Below are 18,209 nucleotides of genomic sequence, written 5' to 3' on the forward strand. Positions count from 1 at the left end.
AACAGAAATCAAATGTCTTTAGGGGCTTTGAGCGAGGCCAGCTGGCCCCCAGCGCGCCCTAGATGGTTTCCCAAGACCAAGGTAGAAATGTGAAGACACTGCATATCCCGCAGCTCCCTGGCCTCTGTCTGCGCTGAAGCAGCGTCTTCAGCATCCTGTCACTGTCCTCACCTCCTCTGCCAGGAAGACTCCCTAACACCTCCGGCCTGAGTCACGCAGGCCCTCAGACAGGCCCTCAGACACACACTGCCTCCCGGGCGAAAGGATTCTTTCTCCCAGCTAGTAAAGTACTGGAAATGCTAGAAGTCAGATGCTTTCAAATCACTCTTACAACGAAACCCCTTTGGTGAGAGGTAATAGTGTCCAAAGCTTCATACGAGAGAAGGAAGCTGAACACTGAGCAAGACTTTTTTCAAATTTTGTTTTATTATGGTAAAAAAATAAATCAATAACATTCGATGTTCTATCTCAGCGATTTTTAAGAACACAGTTCAGTAGTGTCAAGTCCACTCACAGGATGGTGCAAAGAGCCCCAGAACGTGTCCAGCAAGGCACTGGGACCCCACAGCCATTAGACACCAATCCCCCCTCCTCGCCACGCAGCCCCTGGTAACCCCCTTTCTACATTCTGTTTCTATGATTTTGATGACTTTCGATACTTCATACTGGGGGAATCAGACAGTATTTGTCCTTTGGGGACTAGCTTTTGGGGACTAACCTCGGGGTTCCCCCTCGTCAGAAGACCTGTAATTGGGACGCAGAGGCCAGGGAGTCCATGAACTTGAGCTCACACTCTCACACAAGGCTTGGTCTTTGAAATGTCTGCAGTGGTGTTGAGCCTTCCTGAGACCCCACCGAAGGAGGAGCTGTGGGGGCCCCTAAAAGGCTTTGAGGGGCCACCTTCCTTAAGAAGCTGAAGGAAACCTGGTTGTGCTGGGCACGGCCCACCAAGCGCTTAGGGCGAGGACCTACACGTTGGTGGGACTCTGGCAAAGCCTCTCTCATCCCCACCCGTTTACCCCATTAGTAAGAAGGCTGTGGCCCAGGAAGATTCCCACCCTTGGGCACGAGGTCCACTCGCATCAGCTCAGTCCATTAAACGATGAGACAAAAGCCTCCAGCCAATCAGTGCAGTTCACGCCAGCGGTGTTGCTCCCAGAAGTGGAGGTCGTTTCAGGGGCAGAGTCACAGGCCTAGAGGGATGTTCTTTCCCCCAAACAGAGAAGACAGGAAACTCAGTTGAGAAAAAGCTCGCTTGTTATTCAATAAAATAGTAAGCATTTGGGGATCACCTGAGTAAAACCAAAGCTTCAAATAATTCCTCAATGATTGTTTGCTGAGGTGACCATTTTGCAAAATGATCCTCTGCTGCATGAGCTTTTGGAGAATTGATTCTCCACAGAGAAGGCTGCCTCTGACTCTGGCTGGACCCTGATCTAGGAAAGGATGGGGGTTTCCTGCCCCCTAGTGGCTTTGCGGATAATGACATGGCAGGGGACAGAAAGAGCTTACTCTGGCAGGTGAAACAACCCTCCTCACCTCCCCTTCCCAAACTCTCAGGGTAGGAGGAGACGTGCTGGACTTCCAGAAATCAAATAAGCCAAGAGGGCACAAGGTATGCCAGCAAGATGGAGGCTGCCAGGACCTGGCCCTGCATTGACGCAGGGGCTGAAAGACTCAAGACAAATCCCGGCCTCAAGGAGCTTAGTCAAATGATGGGGAAAGAGACTAAACCTATGGTGATGAAATAAGAGTAACATGTCCGAGGGATGTGTTCAGGGGACCCTGGGAGCAAAGAGGAAGCTCTCTACGCCCTACAAGATGGAGAAACAACCAAGGGGTGCATGCAAAACAAAGAGGGGGCGCACAGAGCAAGAGTCAGAATAGAGAACAGCCGTGAACCACGAGGCAGCATCACCATGAGCAAATCCAGCCAGGAGGTGGGAAAGCCGTGGGCAGTGCCTGAAACATGCTGTTCCTAATGGTCAAATAAAGACTGAGCCCTCTCTGGTCCCTAAAATTCCATATGGTCCGTTATTCCACCAGGAGCCGCACACCACACCCCCTGCAGTGATTCCTGGGAGTGCCTCACCTCAGCACAGGCAGTGCCTCTCCCACGTCTCATGTCCCACGTGCACAATCATGCCACCCATGTCAGGAACCCGTTATGCCCCACAGGTGGACACAGTTCCCACTGCTCCTATAAACAGGCTTTCTGGACCCCACGTGCTTTAAACCCAATCCTGGGAACACAGCATGTCCCCTGGCAGGCTTGGACGTGCCAGGGGAAGGACCAGCCCAGCCCCTCACCTAGGAGAGAATTTCAAGTCCTTCCCACATCTTAGGCCCCTGTCCCCAGGTGCTCTGCCTAACAACCTTTCAAAAACAATTATTATTAAACAATAGCTAACATGCTGGTCTGAAAGCATCTGCGTCGGAAATGCCACCCGAGTCCAAGGCTAGCCTGAGACTACCAAGAATACTGGTGGGTATTTGTTTTACGTGGGTTAAACAGAAAAGGTGCAATGACCTTCCAGAAACAAGGAAGGTCTGCTTCAAGGTGACTTCCTGTCTCTGCAGCTAGAATCTGCAGTTCTCTTGCCTAATGGAAAAAAAAAAAAAGCCAGCTGCATTTCTCTGAGTATCTACTTCAGAGCAGAGGTGGTGGTGGCTGTAAAAGGCCAAGCTGTTCATAGATAGGGTGTTGGGACCAGAGGAGGGGGATGCCATCTTGGGGAGCCCAGCTGCATGTGGGGATGGCTAACACCTCACAAGGCCTTGGATACAGCCCATCACTGGCCTACGTGGTCTCTGCTCACCACTGGGGAGAGCCCACACAAGCGGTCAGGGAGAAACTGTGGAAGTTCAGACCTGAGAAAAACCTCAGAGGGCAGCCCATCGACACCGCTCATTTCATGATAGAAAAACCAGGGTTCAAATTGGTAGGGACCTTGGCCAAAGCCACATGGTCTGACTAGACCCCTACTCTTGACCCCTGAACTAGATTCTTGTGCCCTGTGTCCCATGGACAGGGCTGTAGGGCAGTTGGTGAGGGCCTGCCACACCCGCATGCAGGTCCTCTGGCCTGGAGGTGATCCCTCCCATCTGCTAATCCGCTTACCTGAAAGCCTACAGGAAACCAGCCCCACACAGAACCGCCGGAAAAACATCTCTTGCATGTGCACGATGCTTTGAGTGCGTGTTCCTCAGAGACACTGCCTTAGTCGGGGTTCCTAGAAGCAGAGCCTGAGACGAGGATTCTGTTCAAGGGGAACAAGAGTGTCAGGAAGAGCTCCCCGGAGAAGGGGAGAGGCATCAGGTGAGGGGAGGAGCCAGCACTGTGGTCTCAGCTGGAGACCAGCGGCATCTCATCCCTGGAGAGCTCTGAGCACACTGCCCTTCAGAGCTGAGCCCCCCCTTGTCCCAGGGTGGGGGTGGGCTGGGGGCAGCCCCCCATGCTAGGCGGCTGCGAACCATTAGCAGCCGACACTCACCACAGCTTGGAAAGGGCACCAACAGCATCCATGGCAGACATACCTGAGCTTGGCTCTGTCAGAGTGAGGAAAGTGAGGCTTAGTGGTGTCCTGAGGGGGGGGGGGGTCATAAGGAGCACGAGGGTGTGAGGAACTGCTCCCAGAAAGCCGCCTGCAGTTTCCCCCGGGACTGGCCCTTTCCTGCACTGTGTTCTGTAGTCACAGTAAATTCCCAGAAAGCCAGGCTGAGGTATGCTCCAGTCCCCAGGGTGTGGTGGGGCAGCCATGGCCAGAATCCTGGACTCGGGTGAGGCAGCATCTTGCCTCTATCCCTCCACAAGCCTAAAACAGCAACATGCTTCATTCTCCTCCCTTTAGGCAGTAGGGCCAGAAAGCGAGCTGGAGAAGTGATGTTGTGCGGAGCACCTGCCTACACAGACTGCCTGGGGAGCTCGTTAAAATGCAGTTTCTGATCTGGAGTCTGGAGTGGGGCTGTGTTTTGCATTTATAACAAGCTCCCACGTGACACGTGCTGCTGGCCAGTATAGCAGGGGTGATTGTCCTCCACGCTGAAATCGCTCCCCTGCCACTGGCCTCTGGTTTCCCCTGATGGATCATCCCTTCCCCACTCTCAGACCACAGCCTCCAGGTGGAGTGGACCCCTCAGCATCAGTGAGTGCCCAGGCCACTGCACTCCCCTGGCCTGGCACGGTGACTGGTCTGGTAATGGGCATCAATCAGTTCAGGCCACCCAGAGGCGGCCCTGCAATGGGTTCAGACCGTGAGGGGAGGGGTTGAGGCCGGGCAGGCAGAGAGCAAGCGGCTGCCTGCTTCCTTCTGCCCCAAGAGCCAGGAGAGGGGAACAAGATCCTGCCTGATTCACCCCCAAGAACACCAGGTTTCAAAAGCCCTGTCCTTGAGTTACTACCTCTCAGGACCCTCCTGGGCTGATAGGAAAATTCATGCAGCCCCAAATCTGGGTCAAAGAGCCCGGCACAGAAGGAAGGTTCTGGAGTGAGCCTCCGCCATGATCGGACCCAGTCCCTCACCATTAACAGGAGGGAAGTCACTCACCCCAGTCAGCTCCCTGGGGGCAGCACTAACCCCTCTGCCCAGCACTTTCCACTGCAGAAGCCTCATGGGCTGGGAGATGAAGTGCTCAGCTCCGGGGCACCTCAGGCAGGAGGACGGAGGTGCCGACACACCACTGCCTGCACGCTGGGCCGTGTGTAAGCTGCATCGTCACAGCTCCGTGAGGCAGGAGGAGCATGACTTTTTCCCTCCATGTCGCACATGAGAAGATTCAAGTCAGGAGAGATGCGTGACTGGAGGTGGTCTTCTGACTGGAGCGCTGTCAGCGGCCCAGCCCTCAGGCACCAAAGGGAATCGCCCGAAGCTCCTCAGCAGGTCTGGCCTCACTGTGCGCTGAGCAAGTGGCTGGGGCTACTTGAAGGAGCCCCCTTTTCTGTTACCCAACTCCAAACAGCAGTCATTATCCAGATGGGGAGGGGGCTAAGCTAATTCATCACTGTGCCTTTGGGGCTATGCTTCCTACAGCTTTCTTAGTCGTGTTACCTTGAACATGACTCCTTAAGAAATGATGGAGGCAGAGCTAGAGGCCACTGCCCTGCTCCCAGCTGAGCCCCAAATGACCAGTCCTCATACCAACTGATATCAACAGAACATTTATTCTACTTGGTCAGCTCCGGTGGCTGTCAGTGACCTATGGAAATATCCAGCCTGGACGACCATTTACACACAATCCTGTGTAGCCTTGGGGGGGTCTCTCCTGACCCACTGCCCCAAGTAGGGGGTTCCTGAGGCCTCCTATGGCCATTATTGCCCCAGGGGGGCTAGCCCACAGACCAATAAAGGTCCCCTCTAGTGAACTCACATGCCCTCCCCTTTTGCACCTCCAATCACCAGCCCCCCACAACCTCCAGGACTTAACCCATCAGCCAGTCAGCAAGTATGTCCTGAGTGTTAAGTGCCCAGACCTGTGCTAGACTCTGCTGGGGTTCAAGAAGAAATGACACGTCCCTTGCCCTCAGGGAGCTCATGGTCTTGTTGGACATTTAAGCCACAAACACACACATATGCACGCACACACAGGAAGCTGGAGTATAGACTGCACACAACAGCCAGGGTGAGAGGGGGTATTAACACACATCCTGTTCAGAGGAGGAAGGGAATGATTAGGGACACTAGGCCTGGTGGAGAGGGGGGCTTAGTGGGGCGGAAGGGGGACATATTTCAGAGCAATTCAGGGTATGCGGAGGCAGGAAGGAGGATGCACAGTTACAGGGGAGGAAGGAGACGAGCCGACAATCACTAGGGAAGGGGTGAGTCTGTGAGGCCCCTTCACGCTGGCCAAGGACCAGAGTGAGTGGAAGCTCCTGGAGCCTGAACGGCTTGCTCTTCTCTGACCTGCCCCCTCCTCCCCCCATCCCACCCCCACCCCAGAGCCTGTTACTCCAGGATGAGGCGCATGGCAGATGGTCAGCAGAACCTCTGCGCCCACCTGCATTGGAAATGGGACAAGCAAGACCTCGGGGCAGGAACTCATGGGGCCTCCCGACAACCCCGAGCAGGCCCAGCCCAGCCCTGGGCTCCCCCCACCACCTAAACACAATTCCTCCATGGCCATGGCCCCCACAGCCCACATCGCCGGGCTTTGATCTAAATTCTGTGACTAAAGGCCACTCTCCACTCCCAAATGTTTCACTAAATATAACCAGGCTCATGAAGTCTGCTTGTCATCCCAAACCTACCCCAGCCCTGACTGCGCACATTTTCTCTGATGGGCAGTTCGTTGTGGAGAGGCTGGTGAGCTCGCTCCAGGCCCACCTGCTCAGGTGTGAAGACTGGGAGTCCTCACCCTGCTGCTGGCCTGGCATGGACCCTCCACCTGCTCTGCTGGCTGCTCAGCACACGCGGCAGCTTCTCTGCTGTCCTGCCCGCCCAGAGCTCGCTAACACCAGGAGGAGGCTGCTCTCACACCCTGCCTTCCCCACTTCACACCGGGCTGTGGCTGCTGGACATGGAGCCGTCTCCCTGAGGCAGGTTCAGCCCGGACTCCTGCTTCTTCCCAGCTTCCACAGAAGGTCCAGCTCTCCCCACCACCTTCGCAGTGACATTGGAGCCCAGGGTTGTACTGTGAAGCCAGCAGCCAGGTAGCCAGAGCCAGCAACCCCAAACCAGGGCACAGCAAAGCCAGCCCGGGGGCCTCCTGCAGTGTCTAGCAAGGACTGGCGCCCCAGAAGCCCGGTACACTACTTGTCAGGCCTGGGAAAAGAGAGTGACTAACAGGATCCCCTCCTCAGAATTCTTTATTCCTGAACAAGGAATGGAGGACCAGTAGGGGGATGGAATGCTACTGGTATGGTGACCCGGGAGATCAGGTAAGGAAAGGGTGTTGGTTGGGTCCTGGAGCCGAGGTTCCAGCCTGGAGTCCAGGAGCTCCTGGAATTGCTGGTAGATTCTTGCCTCTACGTGAGTATGTGTGTTTTCCTGGGGAGAAGTTTCATAACCTTTGTCAGATTTTCAAAGGGCTTCACTCCCCCAAAAGTGGTACGAAGCACTGCTCTGAAAGGCAAGTGAGGCCTGCAAGTATGGTTCACACCCATACTTGCGGGAAGGTTGTGCCTCTAGAGCCAGGTCTGCTACCAACGTGCTGTGTTCTCTTAGGCCAGTCACTTCCTGTCTCTGGTGGGCCAGGTGGGAGTGGAGAAGTGGCTCTCCACACAGCTGTGTTCCCTGCTGCCACAGGAGAGTGGAGGTCCATGGCCAGGAAGCCAGGACAAGCTCTTCCCCAGCCATGACTCCCGACAGGTTGGGGGAGTTTACCACCAGGACACAGAAACGCCTCCAATTCCAGACTCCACCGGTCCCCTCTGCTGTCACTGCAGGGCACCTCCCGAGGTAGGTCTTCTTAGGGCACGCGTCCTCATGCCAGGGTGCAGGGCCCCCGTGGGCGGCATTCCTAGTGTCTGTACCCAGATGTGCCTCGCACACTGCCCAGACGTCCTGCCCAGTCCGCATCTATTCACAGAGACAAAGAGACCAGGGAAGGTGTGGCGAGTGACACGGCCTTGCCCTGCCACCCCTCTGGGGCTAGGAGGGGGCAGTCAGCTGGGCCACCCTGCGCCTGCCCAGGGCTCTCAGCTGGTGCTTTTAGCCCCCTACCATGCACTCAAGGACTCGGAATCCATTTACAGATGACATGACTTGGCTTCGGGGCATTTGGGGGACTGGCTCCTGATGTCCCAGGTCCTGGTTTAATCTCTTAATCTCGGCCACTAAGTACCAGCCCACATTGCAATAGCCACCTGGGGGCAGCAGGCAGAGGGCACCTGGCCCCCAAGGAGCCACAAAGTCCTAAGGAAGGGCAGAGGGCAGGGCTGGGTCCGCAGCACCGACCGAGCACAGTACGAGGCCTAGAGCCAGGGTTCTGTGACCGCAGGTCCTCTTCAAGCCCCAGCTTCCTTCTTCCCAACTCCCACTGTGGACGCCATGTCTCCTTCAGGCACCCACATCACCCAGTGATGCCCCTGCCCGGGTTCCTGCCACACGTTCCCTGGTCACATCCCTACATCCTCGCAGCTCCACTTTCCCACCAGGAAGAGCCTCTCTCAAGGGTGGTGCAGGAAAGATGAAGGGTCTTGGGGTCCAGAACCCAAAACAAGGCACAGGTTTGCACCGCGGTCCCACTAAGTGCTAAGGATGACTTGGGGCAAGCTTGGGTAAGCCTCAGTCTCCTCATCTTCCAAATGGCCTGGGGACTGTGGCTAGTGGCCTTCTCCAGGTCGCTTTCCACTCTGGGATTCTGGGAATGAAGATCTAGTAAGAAGTTGGTCATAGAGAGACCTACCATAGCCCAGTATGTCCCACCTGTCCCCACCCAATATTACCACCCCCTTACACACCTACCCTCACCACCGCAGGCCTGAGAGGGGCTCTGGCCGGCCCTAGGGTCTTACCTGCTCTAGGCTGGGCCAGCCGGAGGAAGAAAACCTTCCAAGGGGCCCAAAGCAGCTGTGTGCAGCCAACCGGAGGGTCCTGGGGAGGAGTGGGAGGAGGCGGCAAAGCTGGGCGGCCCACGCCTTCAAACCCCCCAGCCAGCCTTCTCTGTCTCCTGGGATCCCATCCAGAGGCGGGGCTGCAGCCCAGCGCCATCTCCAAGGGCTTCGGACGTGGCTCGGGGGCAGGAAACAGCCTACGAGGGTGGGCCCTGCGCACATCATAGCACGCGGCCTAAATGGGCCGCCTGGCCCTCGGGCCCATGGCCGTGGCTGCGCTGGTGGGTCTTGAGCGAGCCTTCGCGTGCGAAGCTCTTGCCACAGCGGGCACAGAAGTAGGGCCGCCGCTCCCCGAAGACACCGGGGCGGCGTGGGTGTGGCGCCGGCATGCGCGCGTGGGTGCGCTGGTGGTTGAGCAGGAAGCGCGGCTCTCGGAAGCAGCGGCCGCACTGCGCGCACTGGTGCGGCTTCTCGCCGCTGTGGATGCGCTGGTGCGTGAGCAGGTTCTGCTTGAGGCTGAAGCAGCGGCCGCACTCGGGGCAGGGGAAGGGCCGCTCGCCCGTGTGGGTGCGCTGATGCACCTCCAGGTTGTGCTTGACGCTGAAGGCCTTGCCACACTCGGGGCACACGAAGGAGGCCGCGCGGCCCGCGCCGGCGTGCGCCTTCTGGTGCCGCACCAGGCTGGGCTGCTGCGAGAAGGTCTGGCCGCACAGCGGGCAGCGGTGGGGCTGCTCCTCTGCCGGGTGGTGGATGACCAGGCCTCGCTCGTCCCCCAGACCCTCCTCCCCGTCCCCCGCCGGGGACCCGCCCTCGGAGGATGCCTGCTCGGTCATGGGCACTTCCCGCTGCAATCACCAGCCCCTGGAGAGGCAGAAGCAGAGAGAGGAGTCAGAGGGGGACCTGAGGATCAGCCAGCCCCAGCCTCGGGGAGGACACTCCAGGGTCCTCGCACAACTTCCATCATCCGCCCTCTACAGTCTTGTTCGAGCCAGCGTTCTCCTGCTAGATGGCCTTCCTTCTTTTCTACCCCTTCGTCACATCCTGCCCCTCCTTCAGGCGCTTCTCAAGTGCCATCTCCTCCTGGACTCCTTCCCTGATCTCTCCAGCCCCTCCTGAGCCACGTGGTCCAACCCTATGACCCTCACTTCTCACAGTGCATGTGGGTCAGTCATCCAACCTCATCGTCTCGCCTGTGCTCGCCTTGAGGATGAGCTGCGTTCTTTTATCCCCATCACCAAGCACTGTGTCTGCCGTACAAGGCATTGAATAAATACCAATGAGTAATAGTCAGAGGTTCCTAGTATTGGAAGCTTTCCTGCACCTGGATATGTCTTATCTCTCTGACCAGATTCTCAAGAAGGGGGTAAGGAGGTATATCCCCAATCTGGCGGGGAGAGTGGGGGTCACTGATGGTTTGAAGATATTTTTGCAAAGCTTAAGAAACGAAAAGAAAAACCCTTTAAACTTGCAAGTAGCCTCAGCACTAACAGCAGCAGCTCTTTGTTTATCAAAATGAAGCATGCCTGTAAGAGGTTTGCAAGTCACTTAACCAGAGTGTGAGTTCCTGGGGTCAGTTCAGCTTCATTCCTTTTGGTGTCCCCACAGCAAAGCCTGAGCAACACTCAGTGCTCAACAAGCACCCCCAAATTCAGCTCCATCCCGGTCATGCCGCTTCTCCTCAGGATTCTCTTCTCCAGGACACTGTATTTCTCTTAAATTGTTTCCTATTGTCCTCACAACACCCCTGAGGAAGGGGCAGGGCTTATTGCATCCCACTTTACACAAGGGGAAAGAAAGGCTCAGTGAAGTCAACTTGCCCAAGGTCACACAGCAAGGTGAGGACTAGGCCCTCAGTTTTCGGACTCACTTTTGAAAGCCTTTCTCAATGAACTAGCTGTTCACCAACTAAACTCCTCCCTGAATACACACACACACACACACACACACACACACACACACACACACGACCACCACCATCATCCCAGCCACCCCAGAGCCATTGATAGCCAAAGGGCCACTGCTCCTGTACGGCACTGATTGCTGCCACCACCCCCCTACCTCCAAAAACCTTGCGTTCCTGCTCCTGCAGAGCACGGAGGCCAGCTCCAGGGTGGGCTGAGCTGGCCACTCCCCTGAGTACCTCCATCCCCATCTGGGAAGCTTGCAGGCACGCCCCTGGACCTCTGTGCAGGCCTTCTCCACACTGCCAGATCTCACTGCTTACTGCAACCTCAGTCAGTCTACCTGTAGAGTGGGGTCTCAGGGATACCCCCTCTGTCTCCCTATATCCTCAGGCCAGGGTGGGACACACACTCACTCCCGAGTAGAGGGACAAGTACTACTTGCAATAGACCCCCACCCACCAGTGCTTCCCCAGGCAGCTGCACTGACACTTGCAAAGACAAACCATCAGAGTCCCCTTGGCCAGTCTGTCTGGCCTTGTCACTGAGCAGTCTCCCCCGTCTACCCAGCTATACCCCTGATCAAGACCCTGTCCCACGGAGAGGGTCCCAGGCCCTGGTCCTCCTCTTCCCCCCAAGTTCCTCCACCCCTTCCCACACTCACAGCCCAGGCTGTGCCCCTGTTCCTCCGTCACCAGCAGTGGCTCTTTCCTCTAGAGTCTGCGCTGCCCAGCGCAAATACGGTAACTCTCCCGCAGCGACTCCCAGGCCTTCTCCCTCGCCCCCATAAAGACAGCCAGCCTCCCGAACTGCTGTTCTTATCAAATAGCTGCATTAATCAGAACAGCTGACCCCACCCACCCGACCCCTGCGCACAACCTTGCCAATTCCTGGGGCAGAGTGACCCTGGAGAAATATGGTAAACTCTGCGTCGCAACCCCACCCCTGTGAAAATACGTAGGCCTCCCACCCAGCTGCCGCAACCCAACCCACCCCACTGCAAGCCCCAGCTCCTTTAGGGAATGAATTCTATCCACCCACCCACCCTTGCTCCTGCAGCACCCCCGGGGGAACCACGTAACCCTGGATAAGTAACCCTGGATAAATACGTAATTAAGTCGCGGCGCTTCCCACTCCGGGAAAGGGTCTGCGCGGCTCCCGGCAAATACGGTAGCGCGCCCGCAGTGACCCGCCCCCAAGGGTCCGGCACTGGCCTGGATAAATACGGTAATCTCCCGCCGCGGCCCTTGCCCCGCCGGCCGGGGACTCACATGGCGCCGCCTCCCAAGCCCTCCGTCTCCTCCGCAGCGCCGCAGTCGCCAACGTTGCGGCAGCCGCACAGCAGCCCCGTGAGGCTGGGAGGTCTAACTCGACAACAACCTGGCTGGCGGAAAAAGGAGGGACGCGAGCCCTGAGCCAGCCAGGCAGGAGTGGGAACCAGGCAGGAGTGGGAACCAGTCACGGGACGGTTCTGGGGGCAAAACATCCGCGGGGCGGGTCACCCCAAGCTCCCTTCCGCCCCCCCCCTACCCCCCCACCCCCTGCCAGCCCCGTTGTCCCAGCCATTCCCATTTCAGGATTCCTGATGCAGGGCTACCCTAGCCAGGCCCACAAACTGACCCAGCGCCTAGGAAAGAGTCTGGGAGCGCTGGAGGTACAAAGCCTTTCCTTGCAGGAGAGAGAAGGGGGTGAAGGCAGGCGCCCCTGTTGCGCAGCCTTTCAAGGGTGGGGGTTCCTAGAAGGGGCAGAACCGGAGCTGCCCTACCTGATAGCTTTGCCAAAGCCCACCTTCTCCTACATGGCCAGGTAATGCCACTAAGATGATGGATAAATAGAAGAAAAATTACAGCCCCACTGCCTCTCCTCCTCAGAAGTGAATCCAGAGATCTCCCATAAAAGAGCTGCTTATAACACCCAGGGGAAGCAGCTGGTGTGGACAGGGCTGAGCTCAATTCCAGTTTCCAGCTGTCACTTAATAACAATATGCCTTACATATATATTACATACCTTTTAACGAAGCCCTTTCCCATGTATTATCCCGTGGGAGCCTTCCAATAACAATGTGTGGTCTAGGTTGTATACCGGTATTATTATCCCATTTTATAGATGGGAAAATAAAATAAAATTGAAGCACAGAGTGGCTTCACACAGCTCTCATGGCGGACGGAGCCCAGATAAGAAGGCAGGCCCACCACCCAGCTCACTCTCCCCTCAACACTCTGGTCCCTCGACCCCAAGACACCGGCTGTGAAGCCCGGGAGCAGAAGTGATAACCTCATCCCGAGTGAGAAAGTCCCTCAGGATTTACATTTCATAGATACAGAAACTGAGGCCAGAAGGGAAAGTGATTTTTTAAAAGTTAAAAGTGCTAAAGGAACGTGAACTAGCCTTTTTCTCCGTGGCCCCTCTGTAGCGTGCCGTGTTGGGGAGCAGTTGGGATTCCACAAGGCCCAGGCAGTTGGGATTCCGCAAGGCAGGGCTCCTCACAGCAGGCAGTGGATGGGGCTGTTGGAGGCGATAGCCCAGCCTCATGAGGGACCCCTGCACCCAACAGGTGCCTTTCAGAGCCAGGAACTGAAGGACTCCAGGTGGGCTCCACCAGGCGGTAACAATCAACCCCTTACTCCCAACACCACACTTGGGGGCCAGGCCTGCCTGCTTTCACAGCTTGATCCGTGGACCAGTCTATCTCAGCAGGTCCACCTGGGTTACTCAGCGTCGGGAAGACCCCTGCCCCCAATCCATGTGTCTCGCGTACCTGACTGAGGCATGTGTGACTTCATGAGCTAGACATCCCAAGGAGATTGGTATTTCAAATAGAAGCGACAGCGAAGGAGTTCTGGGAAGCCCAAGGAATCAATCCACCAGCATAGATGGTACCCAGGGCCAAGGGTAGAGTTCCCATGGCATTAACAACAGGACCCAGAACCAATGATATAGCCCACACCCACTCTGCTTTCCCCGCCCCCACCCCACCCACCCACGGTACTGCAGCTCTGCTCATGCAACAGTCACACCTCCCAGGTCTCCAGCTCCTGTTACAATAGTTGTCACCTGCCAGAGCAACCAGCTTTCACTCATGTAGGCCACAGGAGAAATGGGGACACTTATAAATGACCAGGTTTTCAAAATCAGAATCAGTAATATACCTGAGGATGCCGCCCATATTTTTAGCAGCATTGTCTAGGGAAGTTGTGTCAAAATAGAAAGGAAAGAAAGGTAGCGGGAGCAGGGACAGGGAAGAGGGGAGGCTGAAAATACCACCTAAAACTCATCCGCTCTCAGTGGGAATGCTGAGGCTGAGGACAGGGAGGCCTGTTCTCTGCTCTGTCACTGCGTGATTTCACTGAGTCACTTCGTTTCTCTGGTTTCGCACACATACACCCCCTCCCACATCGCCCCTGCGTTTTCACGTGCTGCAGTGAACACAATAGAATGGCAATGGGAAACATTCTGCAAAAGAGCCATGCTTCTTCGGACAGGCAGAGCCATTGGCCAGGTGGCGATCACCACCACTCCACGAGGCTCAGGTGACCGCTGGACTCTGGAGGCTAACAAAGACCTAGGTGGCACGCAGCCACTGCGTCCCAGGGAACGGCTGGCCCCTGGCTGCCCTGTGGGTGGAGGCAAGTACTGCTCAGTAGAGCCCTGCCTAGGGCCCTGCACTGTACCCCCTCCGCCACCCCTAGGGGCACACCAGGTGGCCACCCTCACGCCATGTGCTCCCGCTGCTCATAAATACCAGCCTGGCCATCCTCCAGCTCCTGCTCCAGCTGCATCCCCAGGCTTCGCTCCCGGTGACAGGCTCCTCCCCTCTCCCTGGATTGGACGGTGGTCACTAATATGCTTCTCCACAGCACCTGTGCTGCTTCCAACTGGGATTCAGCATTCCTGTTTCCCCACCAGGTTGTGAGCCTCAAAGGGCACAGACTGTGTTTTCAGCGTCTCTGGACCCCAAGTGACCAGTATACAACAGACCCTCAGTCCATGTCTGTTGAATGAATGAACGCCCATCTGCAGGGTACACCTGAGAGCTGCGGCTGCCAGCCAGGGTGCTACACGGTGGAAGGAATGAGCTGCGGGCAGAGCTACACCCCATGCCACAGCCTGGGGGCTGGCAGACCTGCACAGACCCACTGTCATGCGGGAGACCCTGCTCGCTGCGCCATTTGTCACGCAGGGAGGCCTGCAGAGTCTCTGCTCCTGCTCCCCACATAAGAACGCAGGACAGGGTGAGGCCAAAAAGGAACACCCATGGAGCCATAGGTAGGGGAGTCATACTAGTATATTCTTGCTGGAGGCTGGGTTGGAGAAATAGGAAACAGGAGCCACACAATTCTCAACCCTCACTGCGCCGCTTGCAGGCTCAGCCACCATCTTCTTGCCAGCCCCCATTTGCTGCTAGCGTAGCCACAGCAGTTATATTAGTGGCCAATGGCTCACTGGTTACAGCTGACGGCCAACTAGCCACAGCTGATGGCCATCGAATCACAGTTGATGGCCATTTACTACCTGAGCCAGCACCTGCCTATGTGAGGCCGAGAGCCTGGAAAGTACTTTCTGGGGCTCTGTCCCCACACCCACCCAGAGATGTTGTGTCTGCTCCAAAGTTCTCTTTCCTTGAACTTAAAACCCAAGACGTGGCCTATGACATCAATTCAGCCTTACACTTGCAGCCGGCCTCCTTACCCCTGGGGCTGGGTCAGGGCTTGCAGGGCCTAAGCTGTGTTTGGGGAAACCCTTTTCTTCTCTTTCCAAGGCACAACTTGCCCTTCTGCAAATGCTGTGCAAGTAGCCAGATGCGGAGGTTATCACAGCAATGACAGTGGCTACCACTTAGTGAATGCCTGCTGTGTGCCCGGCACCGGACGACATGCTTTACACTGGCTACTTGTCCAAGTCCCACAGCTTCAATGGCGAAGCCAGAATGATGTGACCCCAACCACTATTCCCCCAGAATAAAAGACAGCTCTTTCTAGACTGCGGGGAGAGACAACATTTCTACTTCTTCTCAACAGGAGCATAATCTTTACGGCTGTCCTGTCCAGGAGCCAGGGGACGGCTATTTGAATTGAAATTCACTGAAATCAAATCCAATGTAAAACTCAGTTCCTCAGCCTCGCTGGCCACATTTGAAGTGCTCCGTCGCCACATGTGGCTGGTAACTATGGAGCTGGACAGCACAGACACTGAGCAATGTCATCATCACACAAAGTCCTCCTGGACAGTGCTGGTCCAGGGCCCCTCCCCCCCACGTCGGAAGAGCCTAGGATGCACCTTTCTCTTTCTATCCCAAGGGATACCATTCATTCCCTGTCTCCTGTGCCAGGATCGAGGAAGAGCACTGATGTATGAGAACATACTATTTTGGGCCCCAACAGTCCTTTTGTCAAAAGATGAAGGGTATTTCTTTGCCAAACCATTAGCATCCCCCACTGCCACCAGGCACTGTCTCCAGTCAGTGCACCTGCCGAGCAGTCACCCCTTCAGCGTCAAGGCCTTCTGTCCCTGGGGCAGCTCCCTGGGGCTGGGCAATGGGGAACCAAACCCTCCTAAGAAGGCTGACCATCCCGCCACTGACTTGAAGTTCACGTTGTTTGCTGAAAACGACCATTTTCCAAGGACTATGTCATTTTTCCCAGCTCCCAGCCTGCTCCTGACCACAGAACACAAAGAGGATGAGGGCAGTTCTGGGAACCCCGGTCCCGCCGAGCTTGTCTGGCCTGCTGGAAGCTTGGCCACGGGTCCACACGGCACACCTGCACTTACCTGGCCGTGGACAGAATAAAAGTCCTTTAAGATCTGATTTATTTACTCCTGGTGGTTTTCTGTTCCCCTCGACCACCTGCTAATCTCTGTGCTCTGGAGCAGTTTGAGTTACAAAACACCAGGACAGGTCTGATCTTCTTTTCTTTGATTGTACGGTGTGCCTCTTCCTAAATATTCTCTGGTCTAGTGTTATTATTTTAAAATGAAAGAGAATGAAACTTGAAGGTGACAGTGCCTGGCTTCCCTTGGAAATCCTGTGACTGTGACAGTGGAAGAGGCTTCAGCTAACAGGAGGCTTAGCAGCCCTGCAGAGACGTGACTTGGTGGACAGGTCCCACCATCCCCATCCCCGTTTCCTGTATCACTGCCTGCCTAGGTCACTGACTGTCGTGGTGATGGGGTGAATAAGAAAGCCTTGCTACGAGAGCCGGGGATGGCAGTTTGTTCAAGAGCTGTCCTTATCGATTGTCCCAAGGCTGGGTGTGTATTAAAACCATTTTTCATAAGGTCCACAAGCTCCGTAAGTGTAGAGACTGTGACTGCTATTGACTGGGTTGTGCGCCCACCCCGCCAAATACATATATTGAAGCCCTGATTCCCCAATGTGATAGCATTTGGAATGGGGACACTTGGGAGGCAGTCAGGTTTAGATGAAGTTGTGAGAGTGGGGTCCTCCTGATGAGATCAGTGTCTCTATAAGAAGAGGAAGAAAGGCCAGAATGCTCTCTTGTGCTTTCTCTCTCCCTCCTCCCCGCCACGCAAGGACACAGAGCACAGGGGGTCGTCTGCAAGCCCGGAAGCAGGCCCTCACCAGAAACCAAGTCTGCCAGCACCTTGATCCTGGACGTCCCAGCCTCCGGATGGTGTGACGCCCCCAGCCTGTGGTATTTGTTGTGCTGCCTGAGCTAACTAAGACAGTGGCTTACTCATTGCAGCCTCCCTGAAATCTGACACAGTGCCTGGCACACAGTAGGTTTAGCTATTGGATCAGTGCTGTGCCATCTCCTGACCTGGTCCATGGGACATGCACCTCAGGAATTCTGTACTCTGCTGGACTGGGCCCCATCCCCATTGTGACCCAAAGGACCCATCTGTGAGAGGATCGGTCACCTGGGGTCAGTGAACAGGCATTCTCAGGACTTGGCAAGGGGGGGAGCTACAATTAGACCTCATTAACCCCAATCCTACCAACACAACTGTTTGATTTGATCACTGAACGTGAGCCACTTGTGGGCAATAACACAAACTCTGGTCCAGAAACTCCCGCCCGCCTGTCTCTGCCTCTGCCTGCCCTGCCCCTCAAGCACCTGAGTTGATGGGCTCCAGTGTTTCTGCAGGGCTGTCCTTGCAGACGGCAGCTCTCGAACGCAGGCATGGTCCTCCGGGATGCCTTCTTGGAGGGGGTGGGCTTGCTTGAGTTGGTCTCAGGATTCGCTAAGTGGCAAAGAGGAAGAAGTAAATGACTCTTGAGCCTTCCCCATGGTTGAAGTATGTTTTGATGAGATCCAAGGCCATTGGCCTCCCAGAGCAGGGCAGACAGGGGAGGAGCTGCAGGAGGCCGGCAGGCATTATAGGGGGGAGACAGGGGAGCATGTGGGGCTGGTGTGGGTCAGAGAGGGGCCTAGGAAAACCCTTCTGCTCTGGTTTCCAGCTGGTCCTGAGAGCTACGCTCTCCTCACCCAGTCGTTGGATTTCACACAGCATGGTTTGTGATCAAAGACCTGGAGCATGAGTCAGCAGCCGCTGCAGAAGGCTAACCAGGACCAGCGCTGTGTTACCCGGGGAAGCCAGATCACCTCCACAGATCTTTTTGTGATGATACAACAATCAGACCTCCTGCCACAGGAAAGGGATTAAACAAAACATGAAAAGAGGGGTGACCAGAAGCAGGGGTGAACACAGCAGTTCCTGGAGAGGGTAGCATGTCTCTGAGTTCAGAGAACCCGCCCCCGTAGCAGGCCCCTGGGAGGCAGGCAGACACAACTCATCCTACAGAATCAGCTAGGGTCCCCTCATTTCCCCCCACTTCGCAGCCATCAGACCCTGGT

General features: G+C 56.0%; 1 protein-coding gene across 6 annotated transcripts; it reads right to left on the reverse strand.

The window, feature by feature from the left end:
- Positions 1-6,784: 6,784 nt before the first annotated feature.
- Positions 6,785-18,171, reverse strand: LOC109451286 (uncharacterized). 6 transcript variants are annotated; one of them, XM_074315160.2, is made up of 3 exons: positions 17,469-18,171; positions 8,453-9,352; positions 6,785-7,514 (listed from the first exon to the last, which is right to left on the reverse strand). In XM_074315160.2, the coding sequence occupies exon 2, from the start codon at positions 9,322-9,324 to the stop codon at positions 8,713-8,715; it is 612 nt and encodes a 203-aa protein (XP_074171261.1). In that variant the 5' UTR covers positions 9,325-9,352; positions 17,469-18,171; the 3' UTR covers positions 6,785-7,514; positions 8,453-8,712. The 6 variants fall into 6 exon arrangements, with proteins under 6 accessions (XP_074171261.1, XP_074171260.1, XP_074171259.1 ...); XM_074315159.2 differs by lacking the exon at positions 17,469-18,171 and adding an exon at positions 11,664-11,847; XM_074315158.2 differs by lacking the exon at positions 17,469-18,171 and adding an exon at positions 11,607-11,847.
- Between the last annotated feature and the right edge of the window lie 38 nt (positions 18,172-18,209).

This window comes from Rhinolophus sinicus, chromosome 8 (assembly GCF_057876585.1).
Source record: "Rhinolophus sinicus isolate RSI-liver-muscle chromosome 8, RSI-T2T, whole genome shotgun sequence".
Classification (NCBI taxonomy): domain Eukaryota; kingdom Metazoa; phylum Chordata; class Mammalia; order Chiroptera; family Rhinolophidae; genus Rhinolophus; species Rhinolophus sinicus.